This window comes from Pleurodeles waltl, chromosome 8 (genome assembly GCF_031143425.1).
Source record: "Pleurodeles waltl isolate 20211129_DDA chromosome 8, aPleWal1.hap1.20221129, whole genome shotgun sequence".
NCBI lineage: Eukaryota > Metazoa > Chordata > Amphibia > Caudata > Salamandridae > Pleurodeles > Pleurodeles waltl.
Window position 1 is genome coordinate 259,580,407 of NC_090447.1, and position 20,897 is coordinate 259,601,303.

At 43.8% G+C, this 20,897-nt stretch overlaps 1 protein-coding gene across 2 annotated transcripts in view; it reads right to left on the reverse strand.

Moving 5' to 3' along the window:
* The window catches only part of LOC138249903 (ATP-binding cassette sub-family C member 2-like), a 546,861-nt gene that overhangs the window by 222,658 nt on the left and 303,306 nt on the right, over positions 1-20,897 (reverse strand). For both annotated transcript variants that reach the window (XM_069204120.1, XM_069204121.1), the window contains one exon: positions 18,162-18,246. In XM_069204120.1, the coding sequence (XP_069060221.1) occupies positions 18,162-18,246 (85 nt within the window). The remainder of the gene's footprint in view (positions 1-18,161; positions 18,247-20,897) is intronic.

The following is a 20,897-nucleotide window of genomic DNA, read 5'->3' on the forward strand; positions in this document are numbered from 1 at the left end:
CTGCACTTCATGGTCCAATGTGCTGCAAATGTCCCTCCTGTCTGTCCGGTATGGTTAGCTTGCTGCCCTTGCCTCTTTTCCCTATGCTCTATTGCTTTCAGTGGTCTGTTGTGCTGCACTGCCGTCCCACTTGCCCTGTGTGGTGTATTGTGCTGCTGGAATTCCTGACGCCTGCCCTGTAAGGTCAGTTTTGTGCCCCTGCCCACCTCATTCTTTCAGCCCTTTGTGATCCACTGTACCATATTGTCAACATTTTGAACTTGGTAAAAGGGAGATTTAAAAAGAAAAATGGGGGAAATTATTTTCTCCATTGACTTACATTGAAAAAAGAGGAGATTTTAGTAAGGAGACAGACAAAATAAAGCCCTTTTCAGCTTAAAAACATTGGGAGTCTCCTGCCTGAATTGGCATATAAGGTTGTACTGCCACTGCCTCTTCCTTTTGCCCTCAGTGGTCTGTTATATTGCCACAGCCTCTCTTGCCTGTCCTGTATGGTTGGTTTGATGCTCATGTAAAGAACTCCAATACCTTCGGGTCAAGTCTGCGCTATATAAAACTGCAAAAAACACCACAAAAATTCAGTGTTTTGCACATTTCTGTCACTGGGCTATACTTGGGCTACACTTGGACTCTTTTATATCTGGTGGCCAACTTGAGAGACGTATTTGTTATGAAGATCCCCAATCTCCTCATTTACAGCAGCCTCCTCAGTAAAAAATGCTTTCAGTTTTCCACCTTGATTCCATCAAGATGGCAGTCAGATGTGCCAAGCTTTTAGCATAAATTCAGAAAGACTGCACTCTAGTTGCTCATTAGAACACTGTAGTAAACTGATGATCATCAGTGACTTACCTGGGAGTCTGCTGCTGGTGTTAAAAGTGCATGTTTCAGTCTACAAGCCAGGATATGTTAATGAAATATAGGAGGAATATATTTGAGAACTCACTTAAAACATGTCCTAATTTTTCTTTCCACAGCACTAAAAATAATTTCTATGTCAAAATGAAACCCCTCATTTTGCTCCTTTCTAAATTAAATGTTTTATGGTTTACTAGTTTGATTCAATCAAGATGTCTTCAAGTGTGCTACACTTTCGTCATAAGTAAGACTGCAGTAAAACACAAGGGAATCAACTGACAGGCTCCTCCTGTTGGAAGTACAACAGGAAGATATTTTAGAACTCACTTAAAATGTGTTCTCATTTTTCTTTCTACAGTACTAGTCATAACTTCTGTGACAACATCGATATATATATATATATATATATATATATATATGGTTTATTTATTTTTTTGTTAAAAGATTCTGGCAGGCAGCTGGCAGAAGTGATTCTGGCAAGAATAATTACAGTGCATATCTTCTCCTCCTAGGGTTTCTCAGAGGCAGTCCCCAACACCGAAATCACGAAGATAATTTGACATTCTGTATAACAAAAAACCTATATATAGGCTTTAATACAGAAAAATACCAGTCCACTCTAAAATGCAGACCTATGGCAAAATATTTTTTTCTAGTGAATCAATGAGACCTGTAGCTGTTATTACACCATAAACAACTGGGGTTTCTTGTACCAAGCACAGCTTTCCCACAAGACAAACTGCATGCATACTGTCATAAATTTACATGGTATGAAAATTACAGAGGGCAAAGTAAAATACTATCTCTCCTAAAGGACATAAAAAGGATTCTGACAGTCCAAATCTTCTACACCAACGATTTCTCTGAGGGGGTAACCAGAACCAAAATGCTTGTCTACTATGGTGAGCTGCAAGATTCCATGTAACAAAATACCTATGTGAAGGTTTTAATACCTTTAATACAAAGTAATAACAACCTACCCTTAAATGCCTATTTACATACGATTTTCTTAATCAATATGTCAGGGATACTACTTTTATCATAACTTTTCATTATAAACAATCAAACCTATATCCAGGGCCACTGAAATTATGCGACAGGAGAGGGGAAAATTATGAGGCAGATCTGAGTAAATTATGCGTCAAGAAAGGCAAATTATGCATCATAATGCAGCACATTTTGCAATAGTACTACTTCCTTATTTCCTAATTTTCAATCTTGGTAAACACTATATGGGAATTGGTTGCACCTCTTTAGTACCAATTTAACACCCATATACAGCAATAAGTGTCACAGAAAGATGAGTAGTCCAGCATTGCAAAGGGCCTCCCAACAAGCAGCAACACGTGTCAATGCATTTTTAGTAACCTTTGAACTGTTTGAGCAAGAAATGTTATTTGTTCAAATCTGCAGATTATGGTGGTCATTACCAGTCTGGCTGGCGGTCACTTGACAGCCAGACTCGCAGTGGCAGTCGGACCACTGTCAATGCAGCAGTCTGAGCGCCACATTATGACCAGAGATCAGAGATCCCAGAGGTCTGGTGGTTGTGGCGATCCAGATCCACCAGGGCAGCACTGCAGGCAGCGCTTTTATATTAAACAAACAGAAGTGGCTGTGCTGTATGGTTTGCACTTCCTTCAGTGGCACAATTTGTCATATGCTGTGCTGCAATGTCATCAGGGTGCCAAACGGTACCACACCCAACCACTTCAGGTGCACAAATGTAGGTTGTAAAACAACCGAGGGTTCATAACACCAATGTACCATGGCACTCCAAAAAGGCCGTAAGGTATAGTCCTTCGTGTATTCAAGCAGAAACCTAAAGCACAGTAATGTGGTCCATCAAGAAGATTTAATATGTTCGTTTTCGTATATCTCCGATAAGAACACCATTCAAAAGAAATTACAGCCGACACGTGTTTCGTCCATGAGACTTTCTCAAGGCCAAGTTATCATTTTCTGAGCCCCGTCAATATATGTCCTGTATAAGTTTCCTATCTTCCAGACAGATATATTGTCAGATGTATAGCAGATGCCAATTATATAGTATGCTGTGAAAAACGCCATGAATGTCCGTTAGTTAAGCTTGTGCAAAGAAAATTTAATAAACTGCTTATTAAATTTTCTTTGCACAAGCTTAACTAATGGACATTCACAACTTATCAAGGTCGGCGTTTTTCACAGCATACTATATAATTGGCATCTGCTATACATCTGACATTATGGGGGTCATTTTGACCTCGGCGGTCTTTTGTCAAGACCGCCGAGGGACCGCCGTGCTGAAGACCGCCAGTGGTGGCGGTTTTCCGCTCGGCGTATTATGACGGTTGGCAGCTCTCCTTTTTCGGACGGAGAGCCGCCAACAGCCATACTTGCGGTTGGCGGGGAAGTGGAGGTTGCTCCACCGCCACGTCAACAGAACACCGCCCCCGAATCACGTCCTGTGATTTGGCATGGTGGTGTTCTGTTGACAGTGTGGTGTCGGCGGAGCAGCCCCCATGGATCCCGTCCCCTCCCGGAGGATCGACGGACCAGGTAAGTCGATCGTCCGTTAGGGGAGGGGGGCGGGGGGTGTTGTGTGCGAGCATGGAGGTGTGCGTGTGTGTATGTAGAGGGGGTGTGTGAGTGCGTGTATGCTTGCGGGGGTGTTGTGTGTTTGGGAATGAGTGCGTCTATGTCTGTAGGTATGTCTGTATGGATGTGTGCGTGTATGTTTGAATGTGGGTGTGCGTGTCTGACTCTGTGTGTGGATGTTGGCATGTATGTCGGTGTGTGTGCGTGTATGTGTGTTGGTGGTGCCTGCGTGCGTGTCGTGTGTGAATGAGTGATGTGATGTTGGAGGTCGGGGTGGGGAGGGGGGTCCTGCCACCTTTGAGGGGTGGAAAGGGGGGTGTAGGGGAGGGAGTCGGGGTGGGTGTGGGGGGTGGGGGAGACCCCTATCAGTGCCAGGGAAAGAAATCCCTGGCACTGATAGTGCTTACCGCCATGGATTTCATGGCGGTCCCAAACCGCATGAAATCCATGGCGGTCAGCCGGGTCCAAATACCGCCGGCGGTATAGTGACGACCGCCGGGCTGGAGACCCAGGTCTCCAGCCCGGCGGTCGTCTCCGCCCTGGCGGGTGGAACAGAGAAGCGGCGGATGACCATGGCGGTAACCGCCATGGTCATAATTGCAAAAATTAGACCGCCAGCCTGTTGGCGGTCTTACCGCCGCTTCTTCGCCATCCGCCAGGGTCGTAATGACCCCCTATATCTGTCTGGCTGCAAGCAATGCTTCCCTGGGGATAACAACCTCGTTCTCTGCCAGCGATTTCATGGCGGTGTTAGGCTGGCAGGGAATGGGGGCAGGGGGCGCCAGGGGGCCCCTGCACTGCCCTTTCACTTGGAATGGGCAGTGCAGGGATCACCCTGGCGAGCACCCTCGCTTTGCAGACAGTGAACATTGCGAGGGTGCTGGTGAACCCTGCATCCTACGTACAGCATTGCCGCCGGCTCGATTATGAGCCTGAGACAATGCTGTAGGATGCTTTCAGCTAGGCCAGAGGGTGGAAACTCACGTTTCTGCCCGCCGACCTAGCAGGAACCTCTTAATGGGCCTGGGGGGTCCTAGCCACTATGGCGGCAACCTCCCCGTCAGAAGTTCGGTGGAGGGCCTAAACCATCCGCTGAACTCCTAATCAGGCCCTTTGTGTCAGATGATGGATTATGTGGCAAATGTAGGAAACCTATAACTATGCAAAAAGCCACGAGGCTGCACAATCAAATAATAATTCCAAAAGACCCTACTTATAACCTTTATCATTAGTGTTTGACATGGCCCTTTCTACAGGGTCATCCCCAAACTTTTTACCTTCCTTCTCCTATGTTTGCTCAATTTGTTTTTTGTTGGCCTTAGGACTCTCTCTACTTTACCACTGCTGACCAGCACCAAATTGCTTGTTCTCTCTCCCTAAAACATATTAGATTGGCTTACACGCAATTGGCATATTTAATTTACTTGTAAGTCCCAAATAAAGTGGTTCTACATGTACACAGGTCCTGTAAATTAAATGCTACTAGTAGGCCTGCAGCACTGATAGTGTCACCCACATAAGTAGCCCTTTAAACATGTCTATGGCTTTCCATTGCAGAGCCTGTGTGTACTGTTTAAACTGCAATGTTGACCTGGCAAAATAAACCTTTTGCCAGGCTCAAACTTTCAATTTTTATAGCTATAAGTCACCCTTAGTATAGGCCCTGAACAGCCCAGAGGGCAGGGTGCAGCATATTTAAAATGTAGGACATGTACCTTTAAGTTTTACATGTTGTGGTAGTGAAATAATCTTGACTTCCTTTCTCACTACTGGAAGGCCTATCTCATCCATGGGATAACATTGAAGTTACCTTATTAGTTTTTATAAGTGTAAATTCCACATGGATAGAGATGACTAGTTTATGTTTGGTGTCTCTGAAATCACAATTTCAAATCCTAACTTATGGTGAAGTCGGATTTTAAATTCCAATTTTGAAAATGAAACTTTTAGAAAGTTGACATTTTCTTGCCTCAACAATTTGGTGCCTGAAGTCTGTGTCTGTTCAAATGACTGGGTGTAGCTGGCAGGCGGGCTTTGTGCATTCCTCTTAGTCAGCCACACACAATGGGAGCTTAGGTGTGACTGGATGGCCCACCACTTGCAGGATTGGAGGGAGGAGTTGGTCTCAGCCTCACTTGCACTTGAATAGGCTGTGTCTGCCACCACACAAGGGGTTGCATACCCCCCTATAGTGAATCTGGAACCAGGTACAGGAATGCAGAGCATCAGTGCACTTCAAAGGCAGGCCTTTAGAAGCTTCTCCTAACTTCAAAGGCACAATTGTGTATAAAAGAAGAACCTCTGACATCACCACTTCAGTACACTTCTCGACCTGTGGATACTCTGCCAGGAAGGACTGCTGTGCTGCTACAAGGACTACCACTCTGCTGGACTAATGGTCTGAATGAACTATTGTCCTTCTGTGCTGACCGGCTGCCCTCTTGCCTGGGAAAGAAGAACTGGACCTGCAACTTCATCTTGAACCCAGAATAACTCAAAGGACGAGTCTGCTGGCCTTCTGATTTAAGCTACAGGGACATTAAAGGCTTCCCACAACTCTTGGAATCGTCCTCAGCGAGTTCCAGACCCTCAAGTGGTGTCTTTCAGATCCTGGACCCTTGGTGTGGCTCTTGAGCTCCTGTGATCAAGCTTTTGGGCTCTTCATGACCACAAATGGGCCTGTTTGCACCAAAACTACACTGCTCGCACCAAACTCCAGGGTGAGCCACTGCCAGCCCAACTCTTCACACAGCAGCTCGTGGGGGACTGATAGTGTAAGGCACCAGCCTGCTCATCTACCACACCCGGTCTGCTCCTTGCACCACAATGACCACCGCCAGCGACGCTCTCCTTGCTTCTCACGTCCCTCTCCAATGAGTATGGGACTCTTGGCACAAAACTTGAAAAGGTAAACCTTCAGCTGGACTCATTTGAGACTGTACCCGACTCACGCTCCATTGTTGTCAGCCTGAACGTCTGACTTTGACCTGGTCCAGCATGACCAGAGCAGCATGGTTGGCGCTTTGTTTCTAGGAACTATTTTACAGTTTTTTTTTAAATTCATATCTCTGGTTCTACTAATGGCATTTTTGTTGTTTTGGTCTTGTTTTATTTATTAATTTTTGCTCTTTTTAAAAACCTGGTGTGGGATACTTTTTCTGTGGTGTTTTTACTGTTTTACTGAAGTGTTGCACAAATATTCTACACATTGCCTCTAAGTTACGTCTGACTGCTCTGTGCCAAACTAGGGGGTGAGCACAGGTTATTCTGGGGTTTGCTTGCACCTTACTTTGAGTAGGCAAGTGGTTGCTGCTTGACCAGGGCTCACACCCTACTCAACCAGTAACCTAATTTCTAACATTAGTGATCAGTGCTGAGGATAGGACTTGTGTTTGTGCAGTGCCATACATTGATCTGGTGTACAGCACCATCCCATATCTAAGATCAATTTGAGTTTTAAATTCTCCCCGATTTGCCTTTAAGCTTCTTCTGTCAATTCACCCCTACCCTACCAGACTGACTGTGTCTGCAGCTTCACCTGAGAAGATGGAGTTTGAGCTTGCCATGCTGGCAGGCTACACTGTGGCTGAGCTCAAGGAATTTTGCAAGGAAAGGGGGTTGCCCTCCAAGGGAAGTACCAAGAAAGTGGAGCTCCAAAAGGCCTTAAAAGAATGGGCAGAGGCCCACCAGTTGCCAGTCACCATAGATGACCAGGAGGATAAGGAAAGATCAGAGCAGAACCCATAGGAGGGTCTAGGAATGCAGCCTGTTTGGGAGGGGGGTAACGTACTCCCAGGATTGAAAATTCCCTCCCCTGCAGGGAACAGTGTGCCCTCTTGCAACTTGGCCCCAGAGAAGCCAGCAGAAAGGTGGGAGGAGAGAGAGTTTATTCTACAGATGGCTCAGTTGAAAATAGAAGAGTGAGGAAACTGGCCACGGAGGAGAGGAAGATGGCCATGTAGGAGAACATTAATTTGGAGCATTTGGCTCATGAGAGGAGCCTTAAGGAGTTGGACATCAAGGCCAGACAGGCAGAGTCCAGCAGTTATGGTGGCAGCATTTCTACAGTACCCTCTGGAGCCAAGAGGGTTCATATTCCGAAAGGTCTGGTGCCTGACTTTGTTGTGTGGGACAATATTGACAAGTGGTTTGAGGCTTATGAGGTTGCCTTACAGGTGTACAAGACCCCTGAGGAAGACTGGGGGGAATAGTCTGTGACAACATATCTCTAGTGAAGGGAGGGACACCATAATGACCCTAGAAAAGGAGACAGGATGAGGTATCCTTCTTTGAAGGAAGCCCTCGTCAGGAAGTATGGTCAGACCCTAGAACAGTACAGAAAGAAGTTTGGGGACAGTCAGTAGCTGCCTCAACAGACCTGGATGGATTGTGTGGATTCCTTTTGCATGGTACTGGATGGTTGGAGGAAGGGCAGTGAAGTAAAGAATTATCGGGGCTGTAAATTTCCGTTGCAAGAGAGCACATGTTGAGTCTTTGTTTTCCAGATCTGCGCCAACCCCTTATTGATAGTCAGTTCACTGATCCTGATCCCAGGGAGCTTGCTAAGAAGGTTAATCATGGGATCAGCACCGGGGTCTAAAGAAGGTACCTGGGAGTGACCCCAAGAACTGTGGTACAGGTTCCCTCCAGCATTGTGTGGGGGAGATCAATGGCGACACAGACATGTCCCAGAGTAAGAGGGGAGGAAAGGTTTTTCATGCCCCCTCTGACAAACAGTGATGAGGTTCTGGTGGTCGGCCGCCGAGGGTGCCCAATTTCATACCCCACTGTTTTGACTGTTCTCAGCTAGGAAACCAGCAGGGGTACTATGTCCTAAAAAAAGTCCCACTGGTGGCCAATAAGGCCTTAGGGGGTAAGTAGTCCCCAGGGGCAGGCCAAAGACAATGCCATGATCTCCCTTATCTGGGAGGTGGACTCAGAGGGTGAAGGTGGGAGTCATCACTTCCACCAGGTGAAAGTGAATGGGATCCCTGCCACTGCTCTGAGGTACACCAGGGCTAGCCAGAACATGATAGTAGAAAGGCTATTTTTCCTAGTAGAGTGACTCAGACCCATGTCCACAATATTTTCTGACCTATGGCCCTGGTGTCTCTGGAGTGGGACGGGGAAGTGACCTAGAGGAGGGTCATAGTTGATCCTGAGATGCCCATAGACTGCTTTCTGGGGAATGAGTTGCCACTGGTGTCCTAAAAACTTGGAGGTGTGGCTGCCCTAGGTGCCCTGACAGTTCAGTTTTCAAGGGGTACCATTCCCAAGGGGAGAGTACGGGAGCCCAGGTGGGGGGGACAGGGTGAAGGATGGCCCATCCTTGACCACTTCTATCAGGATAAATACCCTAGTCTGTGTGACCAGCCTCAGGATACAACCCCTGAACTGGTGGGAGGTGGAGTGGAAGCAGAGTGCTAGACACCCAGGGTTACTGGTCCCCACTCTGACAAACCTCAGAGAGCCTTGGATTGCCTAGGACCTGCCGCGCTTGACACCCTCACCTGTCAGTGGCCTTTGTTGGTTGTTGTCCTTATAGACAGAGTTTTTCTTGGGGTAGGAACAGAAGTCTAACCCAAGGGATTGAATGTGCCACATCATTTTGTTGGCCATGGTGGTACTGTCTACTACTGGGATGCATCTGTGAGCAAGTCAAGGTTAGGTGTTGCACAGATGAGGGGCTATTTTCCACCCTCTATCACCTCAGCAGGGAAGACAGTCAAGGTATTGATTAGTCTCCTTTGGCATTAGGATGGATGGGGTTGGGCTGAACTCTGCCAGGAAGAAGGACTGCGGTTCTGCTACAAGGACTGCCACTCTGCTGGGCTGCTGCTCTGAACAAACTGCTGCTCTGCTGTACTGACCTGCTGCCCTCTTGACTGGGGAAGAACAACTGAACCTCCAACTTCATCTTGGACCTGCGACTTCAACTTTGAGTGACTCAAAGGGCTAGTCTGATGGCCTCTTGATCTGAGTCTCAGGGACATCAAAGGCTCCCCACAGCTCCTGGACCCGTCTTCAGTGAGTTCCTGACCCCCAAGTGGCAACTCTCAGGTCCTGGACCCTTGGTGTGGCTCTCGAGCTCTTGAAATCAAGCTTTTGGACTCTTTGCTACAGTGAATGGACCTGTTTGCACCAGAATCACACCGCTCACTCCAAAATTCAATGCGAGCCGCCGTCAGCCCAACACTTCACACAGGAGCATCAACGACACCTGGAGGATGCTAGTGTGAAGCACCAGGCCGTCCATCTGTGACACCGGCCTGCTTCTCGTGCCATGCCAACAACCACCTGTGACACTCTCCAACGCAAATGGGGATCTTGGCACAAAACTTGAAAAGGCAAACTTTCAGCAGGACTAATCTGGGGCTGTATCCGACCTGTGCTCTGTCGCAGTCAGCCTTAACTTTTGACTTTGACCCAGTTCGGCACGACCAGATAGCCGCTGTTGGTGCTTTCTGCTTCTAGGCCCTATTTACAGTTTATTCTTTAAATACTCATAACTCTGGTTCTACTGATTGGATTTTTTTAAATTTGGTCTTGTTATATTTGCTAACGTTTGCACTATTTTTCCAACCTTGTGTAGGATACTTTTTCTGTAGTGTTTTTATTGTGTTACTGTTGAAGCGTTGCACAAATACTTTACACATTGCCACTAAATTAGGCCTTCTTGCTCTGTGTGAAGCTACCAGGAGGTGAGCACAGGTTAATTTGGGGTTTGCTTCTGTCCTACTCTGACTATGATTGTGGTGGCTGCTTGATCAGGGCTCACACCTAGTCAAAGAGTATCCCAAATCCTAACAATTACCTTGTCACCATAGAGAACTCAGTACCTCTGTGTTAGTTCATAAGCCTTTCCACAAGACATCTATCAGGTATTCTGTAATAAAATGACAAATATGTACAAATACAGTTGTTGAAAAAATACAATAATACCTACTAATAGAGCCTACTAATTATAACCATAGTGCAAGTAGTCTATCCCCTTGGTTTGTCCAGGTAGGCCATCAACACCTAAACCTTGTCTAGTACAGTAATCTGTGAGATTCCAAGTAAAAAAAGACCTGCCTACAGGCTTTAGCACAGTGTAAAAACTTTAATACATACTTTCAAAAACAAGTAGATAAGAACTACTTGCTTTGTCATAACCTTTAATTATAAACATAGCACACTTAAGAAATCTGACATACTTTTTCCTGAAATTATAAAGCTGCTACCCTTTCCCAATGGCTTGACACTATGTACAACTAAGTCCCATAGAAGTGCACAGAAGCTTGCAACCATCAGGTATACATTTATAAAATTATGAAAATGTACAAAATAACAGTGAGCAAAACAATATACAGTCCCTCCCTCTCAACAGGGCCTAACAAGCATCATCACAGTGAAGTTCTACCCCCAGGGGTTTGTCAGAGTGGGTGATCAATCCTTACCTACGATGATAATCAGTGAAGTTACAAGTAACCAAATACCTTTCTATAGCCTGTAATATAATGTGACAACAGTCCTCTGTTAGAGGCCGACTGACTTTACCATATGCTTTTCACAACAAATAAGCCAGGTCTACTGCCTTTGTAATAACGTTTCATATTAAACAGTCCAGACCTATGCCATTGGGCATAACATTACCCTGCAACCAATCAAGCCTTCAACTGTTATTGGCTTGTCACGATAGCCAATTCAGCATAAACCTTCCTTCAAGACAACCATCAGGCATACAGTCATAAAATTGCAAATGTATAAAAAAATTACAGTTGGCAAAGCAAAAGAGTATCTCTTTGAACAGGGCTTAACCAAGATTTTTTAAGTGCAAGTCTTCTATACTCATGATTTGTCAGAGGTGTAACCAACACCAAAATCCTTGCCTACAAAGGTATTCCAAGAGATTCCACGTAAAACAAATCTATCTTAGGCTATAATTCAGAATAATACCAATCCACCCTTAGAGGCCCATTGACTTCAAGATATGCTTTTCACAATCAATATGTCAAGCCTAATGCTTTTATCAGAACTTTTATTAATAACCAATCAGTCACACAGCCTTTATCGCTGGCTTTTCACCATAACTAACTTAAGCCCATTGTACTTTTTGTAATCTTCCACCAGGCAACTATAAAGAATACAGTGATAAAAGTACAGATGTATCTATCGTAAATCAGCTCATTAAAGATTATCGTACTGCATATCTTCCATCCCCAGAGTTTGCTCGAGTAGATCACCAACACTAAAATCTTTGCCTACTACAATATTACGTGAAATTCTATGTAACAAGGTTCCTGCTTACAGACTTTAGCACAGTGTAATAACAAAAGATCCTTAAATGTCTCTTGTCTTTAACACATGCTTTTCACAATAAGTAGGTTAGGCCTACTAGCTTTGTCATAATGTTTCATAATAAATGGCTCAAACCTCTGAAATTTGGCACGCTTTTACCAATTAAATAAAGATGCCTTTACCCTTCAACATTGTCTGTACACTTTAACCAAAACTGGATTATTCATGTGCACATAAACCGGCAACCATTATGCCATCTTGTATACAGTTATAAAATTACAAATATGTAGAAAAATACAGCTTGTAAAACAATAAACAACCTTTCTTAACAGGGCTTAACAAGAATCATCACAGTGATACCACCCCTGGGTTTGTCAGAGTTGGGTGGCCAATGTCAAAACCCTTGCCTACTATGGTAATCTACACAATTGCATGCAACAAAATATCTATCTGTAGTCTTTAATATAGAGTAATAACAATCCACATCTTAATCAACTTTAATATATGTTTTTCACATTAAATATGGCATGCCTGGTGCTTTTATCACAAAATTTCATAATAAGGAGCCCAGGCCTTATAACTGTGATCACTGACTTGCTGGGGTAACTAGCTCAGACCTGCTGCATCGAGTATAAACATTGTCACAAGCCAAAAAGTGCAATGCATTCAGTTTGTTTAGTGGAAGCACATAAATTTGGCACATTCAAATTATTTTCTCAGGGAGACCAACATGTGTGTGGGACCTACGTCCCTCTCACAATAGGACTCTGAAAGCTTTGTTGGGATGACCACATGAGGTCATTAACAGTTGCACTTTGAAGCTAGACCTTAAAATCCATGTAGGTTAACGACTGCCCACTTTCCATCTGGGCTGCTGCCAGAGAAACACACCATAGTTTACCTAGTTATCGAAGACACTAGAACAGCATAACAATGTCATTTGTGTGCCCATGAAAGTACAAGCTCAGACAGCTGGATAAATAAACAAAGTGATCATAGTTGCGTGGAAACACACTAATTCTGCGCAATTAAAACATGTACTCTGGGCTCTAAACATGTGGGAGGAGCTAAAGCCCCTCTCCTGGTGATTCTCAAATAATTGTCTTGCGACAGATGCAAGGTCAAGCTAGACCATAAAAAAGGCAGTATCACCATTTTAGCTATTCTGTGAATTTCCAAAAGAGACCCAACTTTAAAGAACACTTTCGGCAGGCATCAATCATTACGAGAAGGTCACTTCAGTGAAGAGGTGAAAGAGGCTGCACACTTCCGAACCAGTACACTTGGATTTGAATGGGTTTGTGTGTTTAGAGATGCTTCACTTTTCAGTGTGTGCTATCCAGGAAACATGCAGCAGACTGTTTAAAAGAACAGAAAGAGTGGGAATGGGGAGTAAATACTAGGGCTTTTTTAATTAGGATATTGAGGTGCTGCTCAAAAATAAGAAAGTGGTTGCAGCATTAGGAATGGCCACTGTTTAGAACAAATTAGGTGGTTTCCTGTAAAGTGTGAAGTACACAGCAGATTACTGAACCAAGTGCTATACACAGACAGGTTTCGGAAATAGAGTGGAAGTGGAGAGGGCTAATGTCAGAGGACTTTGTTGGCAGTGTGGTATGGGGTTGCTGAATGGCTTTGAAGAATGCATTGCTACGGGAGTGGAAAGGGGACCTAAGACATTGTAGGTCTTCAACCCTACAAAAATCTCTGTGAAATCCTGCTTGAAGTCTCACACTTATTTCAGTATATTTGTTAACTAGGATGATGTTGGTACTTTTACAATGTTTTACATTACATTAGCATACAGAATAGAGTACTGCGATCTGGACAGGTTTTCTAAATGTGTCCTTTGTGAGCAGTACCCATTTGTATATTTCCCACTCGTCCTCTTTCTCCCACGCCCTTCTTTTTTTAATATTTCCGGATTTAGTAGATTTCTCTTCACTATCTGCTATTTGTCCTATCATTGTAGGCTGGCAGTGCTGGTGCATACTTACCTCTGACAACATCAGCTAGTTTTGGCAACTGTCAATAAGGTTCTCAAAAAGGTAGTAGGGCTATGCAGTGTGTCCATGTGCCCATGCACAGAAAGGGAGGGTACAAAATGTATTTTTGAACCATTACGTGTCAGGTCAGACAATTTTCCCTGAACTAAATTCCCTTAATTTTTTTCTGATCAGTGGAAGTGAGGGGAGGGTAGCTGCCAATAGGTACATATTTCTTGGTGCAGGGCAATACCAATTTTTAATTACTGTAGAAAAGTCATACTTTTTGCCTTAATCATCCCCACTTTTTTACTGATACTGGTGGTTTCTAACTCAAAAAGTGCCCTGGGCTTTCTTAGCCAGGCACAGTGCCAGTGCTCTGTCCTTAAAAGTATATGGTGTTTGGTATAGTTATATTTGGACAAGGCACCCTACTGTAAGTCCCTAGTCTATGTCAGGGCAGGGAGGTTTAGAGAACCCAGTGGACTTAATGCTCTTATGTGTACACTGATATGGTGTCTAGGGTCATTGTAATTCCAGATCTGCCTTGCAGGCTAGTTTTAAAATAAAACTAATTCCAAATTCAACTTTGGAATAAATAATACCTCAAAAGTCTAAAACTATCTTTTCATTACATGTAAGTCACCCCTAAAGTCTGACCTAGGTGCCCCAATGGTAGAGAGCCTTGTTTTAATAAGGTTAGGTTTTTATTGGCATTTGTACAACACCAAGATGCATCAGTGACAAATCAACATGACATTTAATGGAGTATAACGACAATCACTTAAGACCACCCCTTCATTTCCTCAGCTTGTTAATAACAAGAAAGCGAAATTGAACATATAATTTGCATAAAACAAGTTCAATCACCACAAAGACCCCCTCCCCAAATGCTAGGTGTGACCCTGCTTCCCCCCGACCCACTAGGAATCCTACCCTCTTCATATCACAGTTCATGGAGGATGGGCACCTGGTGGATCTAGCAATTTGGCGAGCATCGCAGCCCAGGCCTGCAGGTCATCCGTTTGTTTGTCGTCTCTATGTGATTTTCGCATGTGGCATTCCTCAGCATTCGCCCATTCAGTCATTTCTCTCAACCACTCAGCATACTTCTGGGCCGTCGGGGATAGCCAGCGGATGGCAATTCTACATGTAGCCAATGTGAGCACAAGAAGGAGGAATTTTCCGCTTATCTTCCTTTTCCTTTTAACTGGAATCTGACCAAGTAGACACTGCACTATCTCTCTTGGGGTGGTCCAACCTGTGGCTGTGTTCAGGGGTGGAATAACTTTATCCCAATAATCATTGAGGCATGGGCATCCCCAAATCATGAGTGTTAAGTCTGCATTTATATGTTTGCATCTGGGGCAGGAAGAGGACCTAGCAGGGTAAATGGAATGTAGGGTGATCAGGGTCAGGTACACTAGATGTATAACATTAAATTGTATCAGTTCAAACCGGGCGTTAGAGGACAATAGTTGTCTGGATTTAGGTCTCTCATGTTCTCACAGCTCCCTTCATACCATTTATTTATAGGCATCGAGCGTGCGATCATTGAAAAAGGACGGAGTGCCCACACAGACATATCAGGGGCAAATGGGGCTCTGACCATTTTCTCCCACGTTCTGCAGAGTTGCTTAACTACAGCCGGCACAGCGGGCAAGACCCTCACACCCATCATCAACAGCTCGGGAAGGGTAGCGTCCCTGCAGGTTCCCTTCAACAACTGAGTTCCCCAAATCTCCATCATCAAGCCAATGAACCACATGCAGTAGCTGGGCTGGGCAATACAATAATTCTATGTATGGTAGTTCTAGGCCTCCCCCACCCCAGGTGGGTTTAAGAGTAGACAGGCCCATGCACTTCCTTCCCGAAAACCATAACAGTTTACCAAGGTCAGATTTATTATAACTAATACAGAAAAGTAGTCTTAGAACTTACTATCCTGAAGTTCCCTAAAACAATCCTGTAGCAGCCTCTTCTGGTTGGTCAGCATTTTAACAGCCAGAGCCAAGCTGCTCCCTGTGTAAGTGTGAAGAGGCCTGGGGTTGAAACAATACAGCCATCTGGTGGAAGATGATATGTGTCCTGGAGAAGCCGTAACAGGAAGGGGGCTGTTGAGATAAACTGTACTTCAAAAGGTACAACCACAGAGGTCACAAAACCCAGGCCAGCCACTACTTCCTTGATACCCAGCCAGATGGGAGCCCCTTAATTAGATTAGGAAAGGGGCTGGGAGGAGAGTACAGGGAAACGTTAGCCACACCTGTGGGTTGGATTATTAAACATCTACTCCAAGAAGAGAATTTCTCCAATTTAATTTTTAGAGAATTGCACATTCTGGGACAAAAATAGGCTACAGTTCCGCAGGAAGTGGTCATACCAGAGGGTGGCAACTTGGATCCTATTGGTTGGGGAGCCCCTGCCTCCCCCCCTTTGCCAGCCCAAAATGTGGTATAAAAATGGCCAGAAGCTCTTCAGATCACTTCCTGGTGGGCCCTTGGACCGCACCACAGAAGGCTTGCATTCAGAAAGACTGCACCTGCTGCACTCACAAGGCTCCACACAAGAAGGACTGTGCCTGTCTTAAAAGGAAAAGTAGTTGACTATCTGAGCAGCAACAGGTACAATAGTGCTGGAAAGAATCACCTGCAAGCCTCAAGAGAGGATCATCCCAGTTGACCATTGGTAACTGGATTTTGCCTGGACTGTGCTGGTGCATTCTGGGAGACTGAATCCTATCACCCAAGTGGCAAATCTGAGCTGCTGAACCCTTGGCCCACACTAAAGGACACCTTTTCTCCCCAAATGAACCAAGAAGCTAATGGACGACTACAGCTCCCAGACCTGACTGCAACTAGTTCCTGTCACCCCAAGAGGTGCCTCTCAGGGCGTGGGCCATTGGAGTGGATCCAAAGCTCTTTAATTTAAGCTTTTTGGCTCTTCGCCACTGCAAACGGGCCCGTTCGTATCGCAAACATGCCGCTTGCACAAAGAATCAGCACGAGCTGCTACAAGTTTGTCTCTTCACCCAGCAAACATTGCTTATTGGTGTGGATCCACATTGCAAATCTTGAGCCTGCTCATCCACGGCACCCAGCCAGCTCTTCATGCCCGCCAACCATCACCAGTGACACTCTCCCTGCTCTCGGTGAACTCTTACCCTGTGAATGGGACTCTTCACATAAAACTTGAGAAGGTAAAACTTCAGCGGGACTAATCTGGGACCGTATCTGACCCACGCTCCATTGCGGTTGACTTGAACTTTTAGATTTGACTCAGTCCAGCGTGACCAGATAGCTGCGGTTGGTGCTTTATGCTTTGAGGCACTACACAACAGTTTATTATTTAAAAATTAATATCTTAGGTTCCCTACATTGGATTTTTGTTGTATTGGTGTAATTTTAAAGATAAACATATTTCCTATTTTTACAACTTGGTGTTGGACTTTTATTGTGTTGTGTCTCTTACTTATTTATTGTTTTGGAGATTTTGAATACGTTACAGTTACCTGTCTTCTAAATAAAGCCTGACTGCTCATTGCCAAGCTACCCAGGGTTGAGCATGGATTAATTTATTGAGAGTTGATTGGACCTTATTAGTGATTGTGGTATTATTACTAGCTGAAGGTGCATGCTTATCCCTACAATTACCTGCTCGCTTTTTATGAGCCTGAGGATATTTCCATAACTGTGACAGAAGGTAAATCACTGATAATACTGCACCCTGCTGCTGGCAATAAAAATTAGGTAATATTTGTGCCAGCTGAGATTACTACTTATTTTATCAATTTTAGAAGGGAAAAAGACTTTCATCAAACTTGCAAAGAAATTAAAATTTTTGTGTTCAGACCAGAAATGTAAGTGTCTGGCACATGTGGAGGGTACTCCCAAAGCAACATGGAGCTGTGGGGAAAACCAAATGGGTAAGAGAGAGGAACACAGAGCGCAGTGGATGGGGGAAGAAGTACACGACGGAGACACTTAGAAAACACAGGCACTTTTGTGAAGTACATAAACAAAAAATAGTGCTTGGAAAGCAAATAGTGAAAGTACAGAAGTAATGTGTCCATGCTCTCAAAGACAAGTAGAAGAAGGAAACCCAACACATGCTGATGAATAAGAAGCAAACGTGACAATGACAATAAAACCAACAAATGGCAAACAAAGGGTGGGCTCTAGGCCCAATGTAAGCTAACGATATGTCTTGCAACAGACAATGCATGTGCTGTCTGTTAGGAGAGATCTAAAAAGAAAATGGCCTGAGATGACACAAAGGAATTTTATGCCACCTAATAATCAACGTCTAATTTCTATCCAGTAACAATGTTAAAAATGCATGCAATTGAAGGTGTAAAGCCTTTTATGAAACAGCAGGTCATTAAGGTTTAGGCATTGTACAGGTTAATAGACAGTGCAATGTTTCTCATGTAGTGGAACCAACTATGTTGTGTATCCTTACTTCCACTGTAGACCGTCTGAATGTTTTTAGCATCAAGTTCTTCTCCACAAAGAAAAGATTCTAGCCGGGCCAAAGACACCTTCGTCTGAAAAACAGAATGTTTTCTTAGCTTACGGCCTATGAAATGGTACACAACACACCTTTACATCAAAAACAATGTGTGTAAGCAAAAAAGTTAAAATTCTAAAAAATAATCACAATAAATATAATATAACTCTATTACTATCTTTTTATGAAAATGAATAGTATTTATAATAATAATGATCAAAAATGCCATTGTCACTAGATCATAATCATAATCTGGAGTGATTATGAAAACAAAAATAAATTAGTACTACTGCCTATATCAATAAAATTAATTATAAAAATGCGTTATTGCTCTCAGCATAATGATCAGGAGTTTCATTCACAGCTTTTAACACAGAGAGGCTGTGGGCTATAAGACTAATAGTACCCATGCATTTAATCTTGCCACGCAGAGGCAAATATGATGACTGCCTGCTTCATGCACCTGCCACTGAATCTAGAATGCCGTCATTCTGGTTGGCCAAGCCAACCTGAGTATTCGATACAATGCACTCATCGTTGTTATTAAATACATTATCTTGACAGAATGGTCCCACAGATATCACATTACAAATCAACAACTCCAAAAAGTCTGAACCACAGAAAAGTCTATATCGATTTTCTCTCTGGTAAGTAGGAAACTGCTTTTTAAATCATGTTATGTTACATAGATTGGCATTTCTAATTAGTACGTTCTTACAAAGGGACATTTTGCTACAATAACCATTGACCAGACACACAAAGATTTTTTTACATAAATAGACCATTTTACTTCTTTCAGTTTAGGAGTATGTTCAGTGCCTTTTCTGTAGCAAAATAAGTGCTGGGCCCAAGGTTTTGCTCAGGTGATCTCTGTCTGTGCTATCGAAGGTTGAGGTGCTGAATACTAAGGATGCGTAGTCTTGATTCCACCTCAAGCCCCTTAAATCCTCCACCAGACACTGCCCATCGCTTATCTCACTGTTGTAGGCTCTTTTGTATCCCTGCTTTCTCCCTTTGTTACTGTGTTTTTCCATCTTTCTCTTTTTTCCATCTTTCCCGTTTTGTGTTTTTCTTACTCCGGGCCAAAGTCTAATAAAGAAAAATAAGTGCTGGTCCTGAAAAACAATGCTGGTGGGCCTCACCTGCAACCACCGACTCAAACTGAGCATTGAGTATGTTACTACCTCTAGTGTCATGTGATTTTTTTAATGACGGAACTCTTTTGGCTCCTGGGTGACTTCATAGAACTGTGACGTAAGTGTTAGAGTGGGGTGAAATTAATGCAGGTTTAGAATGTTGAGGACACAGTTACAAGCAGAAGAATAAAGACGTGTAATACCCATCTCCGTGTGTGGCATAGTCATTTTCAGGTACCCAGGCCGAATATCGACAGTGCTCTCCCAGAGAGTTTGCAGTGGTGGAAGCAAACTGCTCATGCGTGCCACATGTGCCTTCATAAAAGTGCAGAATCGATTCTTGGCATATGTGGAGTCAAATCTCAACTCCGGCTTGTGTGAAGCACTTGCAAATAACGAAAGCTTCACTGAGAAGTCTAAACATCGTTGGCCAAGAACCTGCTGGCAAGGCTGTAAAGAGAGGCACCCAGCTACTAAACAACAAAAAGCTATACATGATACAGAGTGATAATGCTGAAGGAGGATAAACATGGTTTTGAAAGTGCAGCAACAGCAAACTGCAAGCTAACGCTGTAATCAGAAGCGCTGCGAGGGAGAGAGCAACCAGATGTCAAATAGCACAAAAGGACACCTGAAAACAAAGCAATTCAGATAAAAGAAATGGTCATCTGCTTACCAGAACTGATTAAGGAGAGTCATTATACCACAGCACTGGGTGAAGTTCCCTAAGGAGAAGTGCTCTGGGTTATGCTTACGGAGCCGTTCACACCCAAAGCAGCACACCACCAAAGCTGCTGAGAAGGGTTCGGAACAACTCCACAGGTCCTCAAAGACTGAAGGCAGAGAGTGGCAGCCAGAATAGTGAAAGGCTGTTTTTTTTTATGGAGACCAAGAAAGAGATCAAGTTTTCCGCAGCTTTAAAAAATGACCCAGAGGCCAGCATGTCACAAGGCCTCGGAGATGGTTTGCATAAACAAGTTCACAAAGACCACCAAGCAGCATCAGAGAGAACGCTATTTTCTACATCAGTGAGTTCCATAGCTATAATTCGTCAGCCTTCCAGAACCACCACCACCATTCGATACAGTCAAAAAGCAGAATATTGGCGATAGATGGACTGCTTGTATAGAGACATTTGATGATCTCATTGATGTACTAGAAGAAACAGATAACAAGAAGATTATAAAATACCTTAAGAATCTTGCTGGTGATGGTGTAATAGAAATAATAAAGAAAATTCTGCAACCTGACAACATTACATACTGACAAATTAAAGAAGCCTTGAATCTTAACTTCAATCGAATGCCAAACATAGATTACAAAAGGTACATTTTCAAGAACGAAAGAGAATTGGTGAAACCATAGAAAAATTTGTTGAGAGACTGGATATGCTCATCAAACACTGTAAGTTCAATAAATTTAATAATGAGGAAGCAATACATCTCAGAGTTATTGATGGATGCCTGTCAGACTCTTTGAGATGATGAATGCTGAGCAAAACTCTTAGTCTGGAGCCAGTACTCATGGCTACCAGAGCTGAGGAACATGCCAA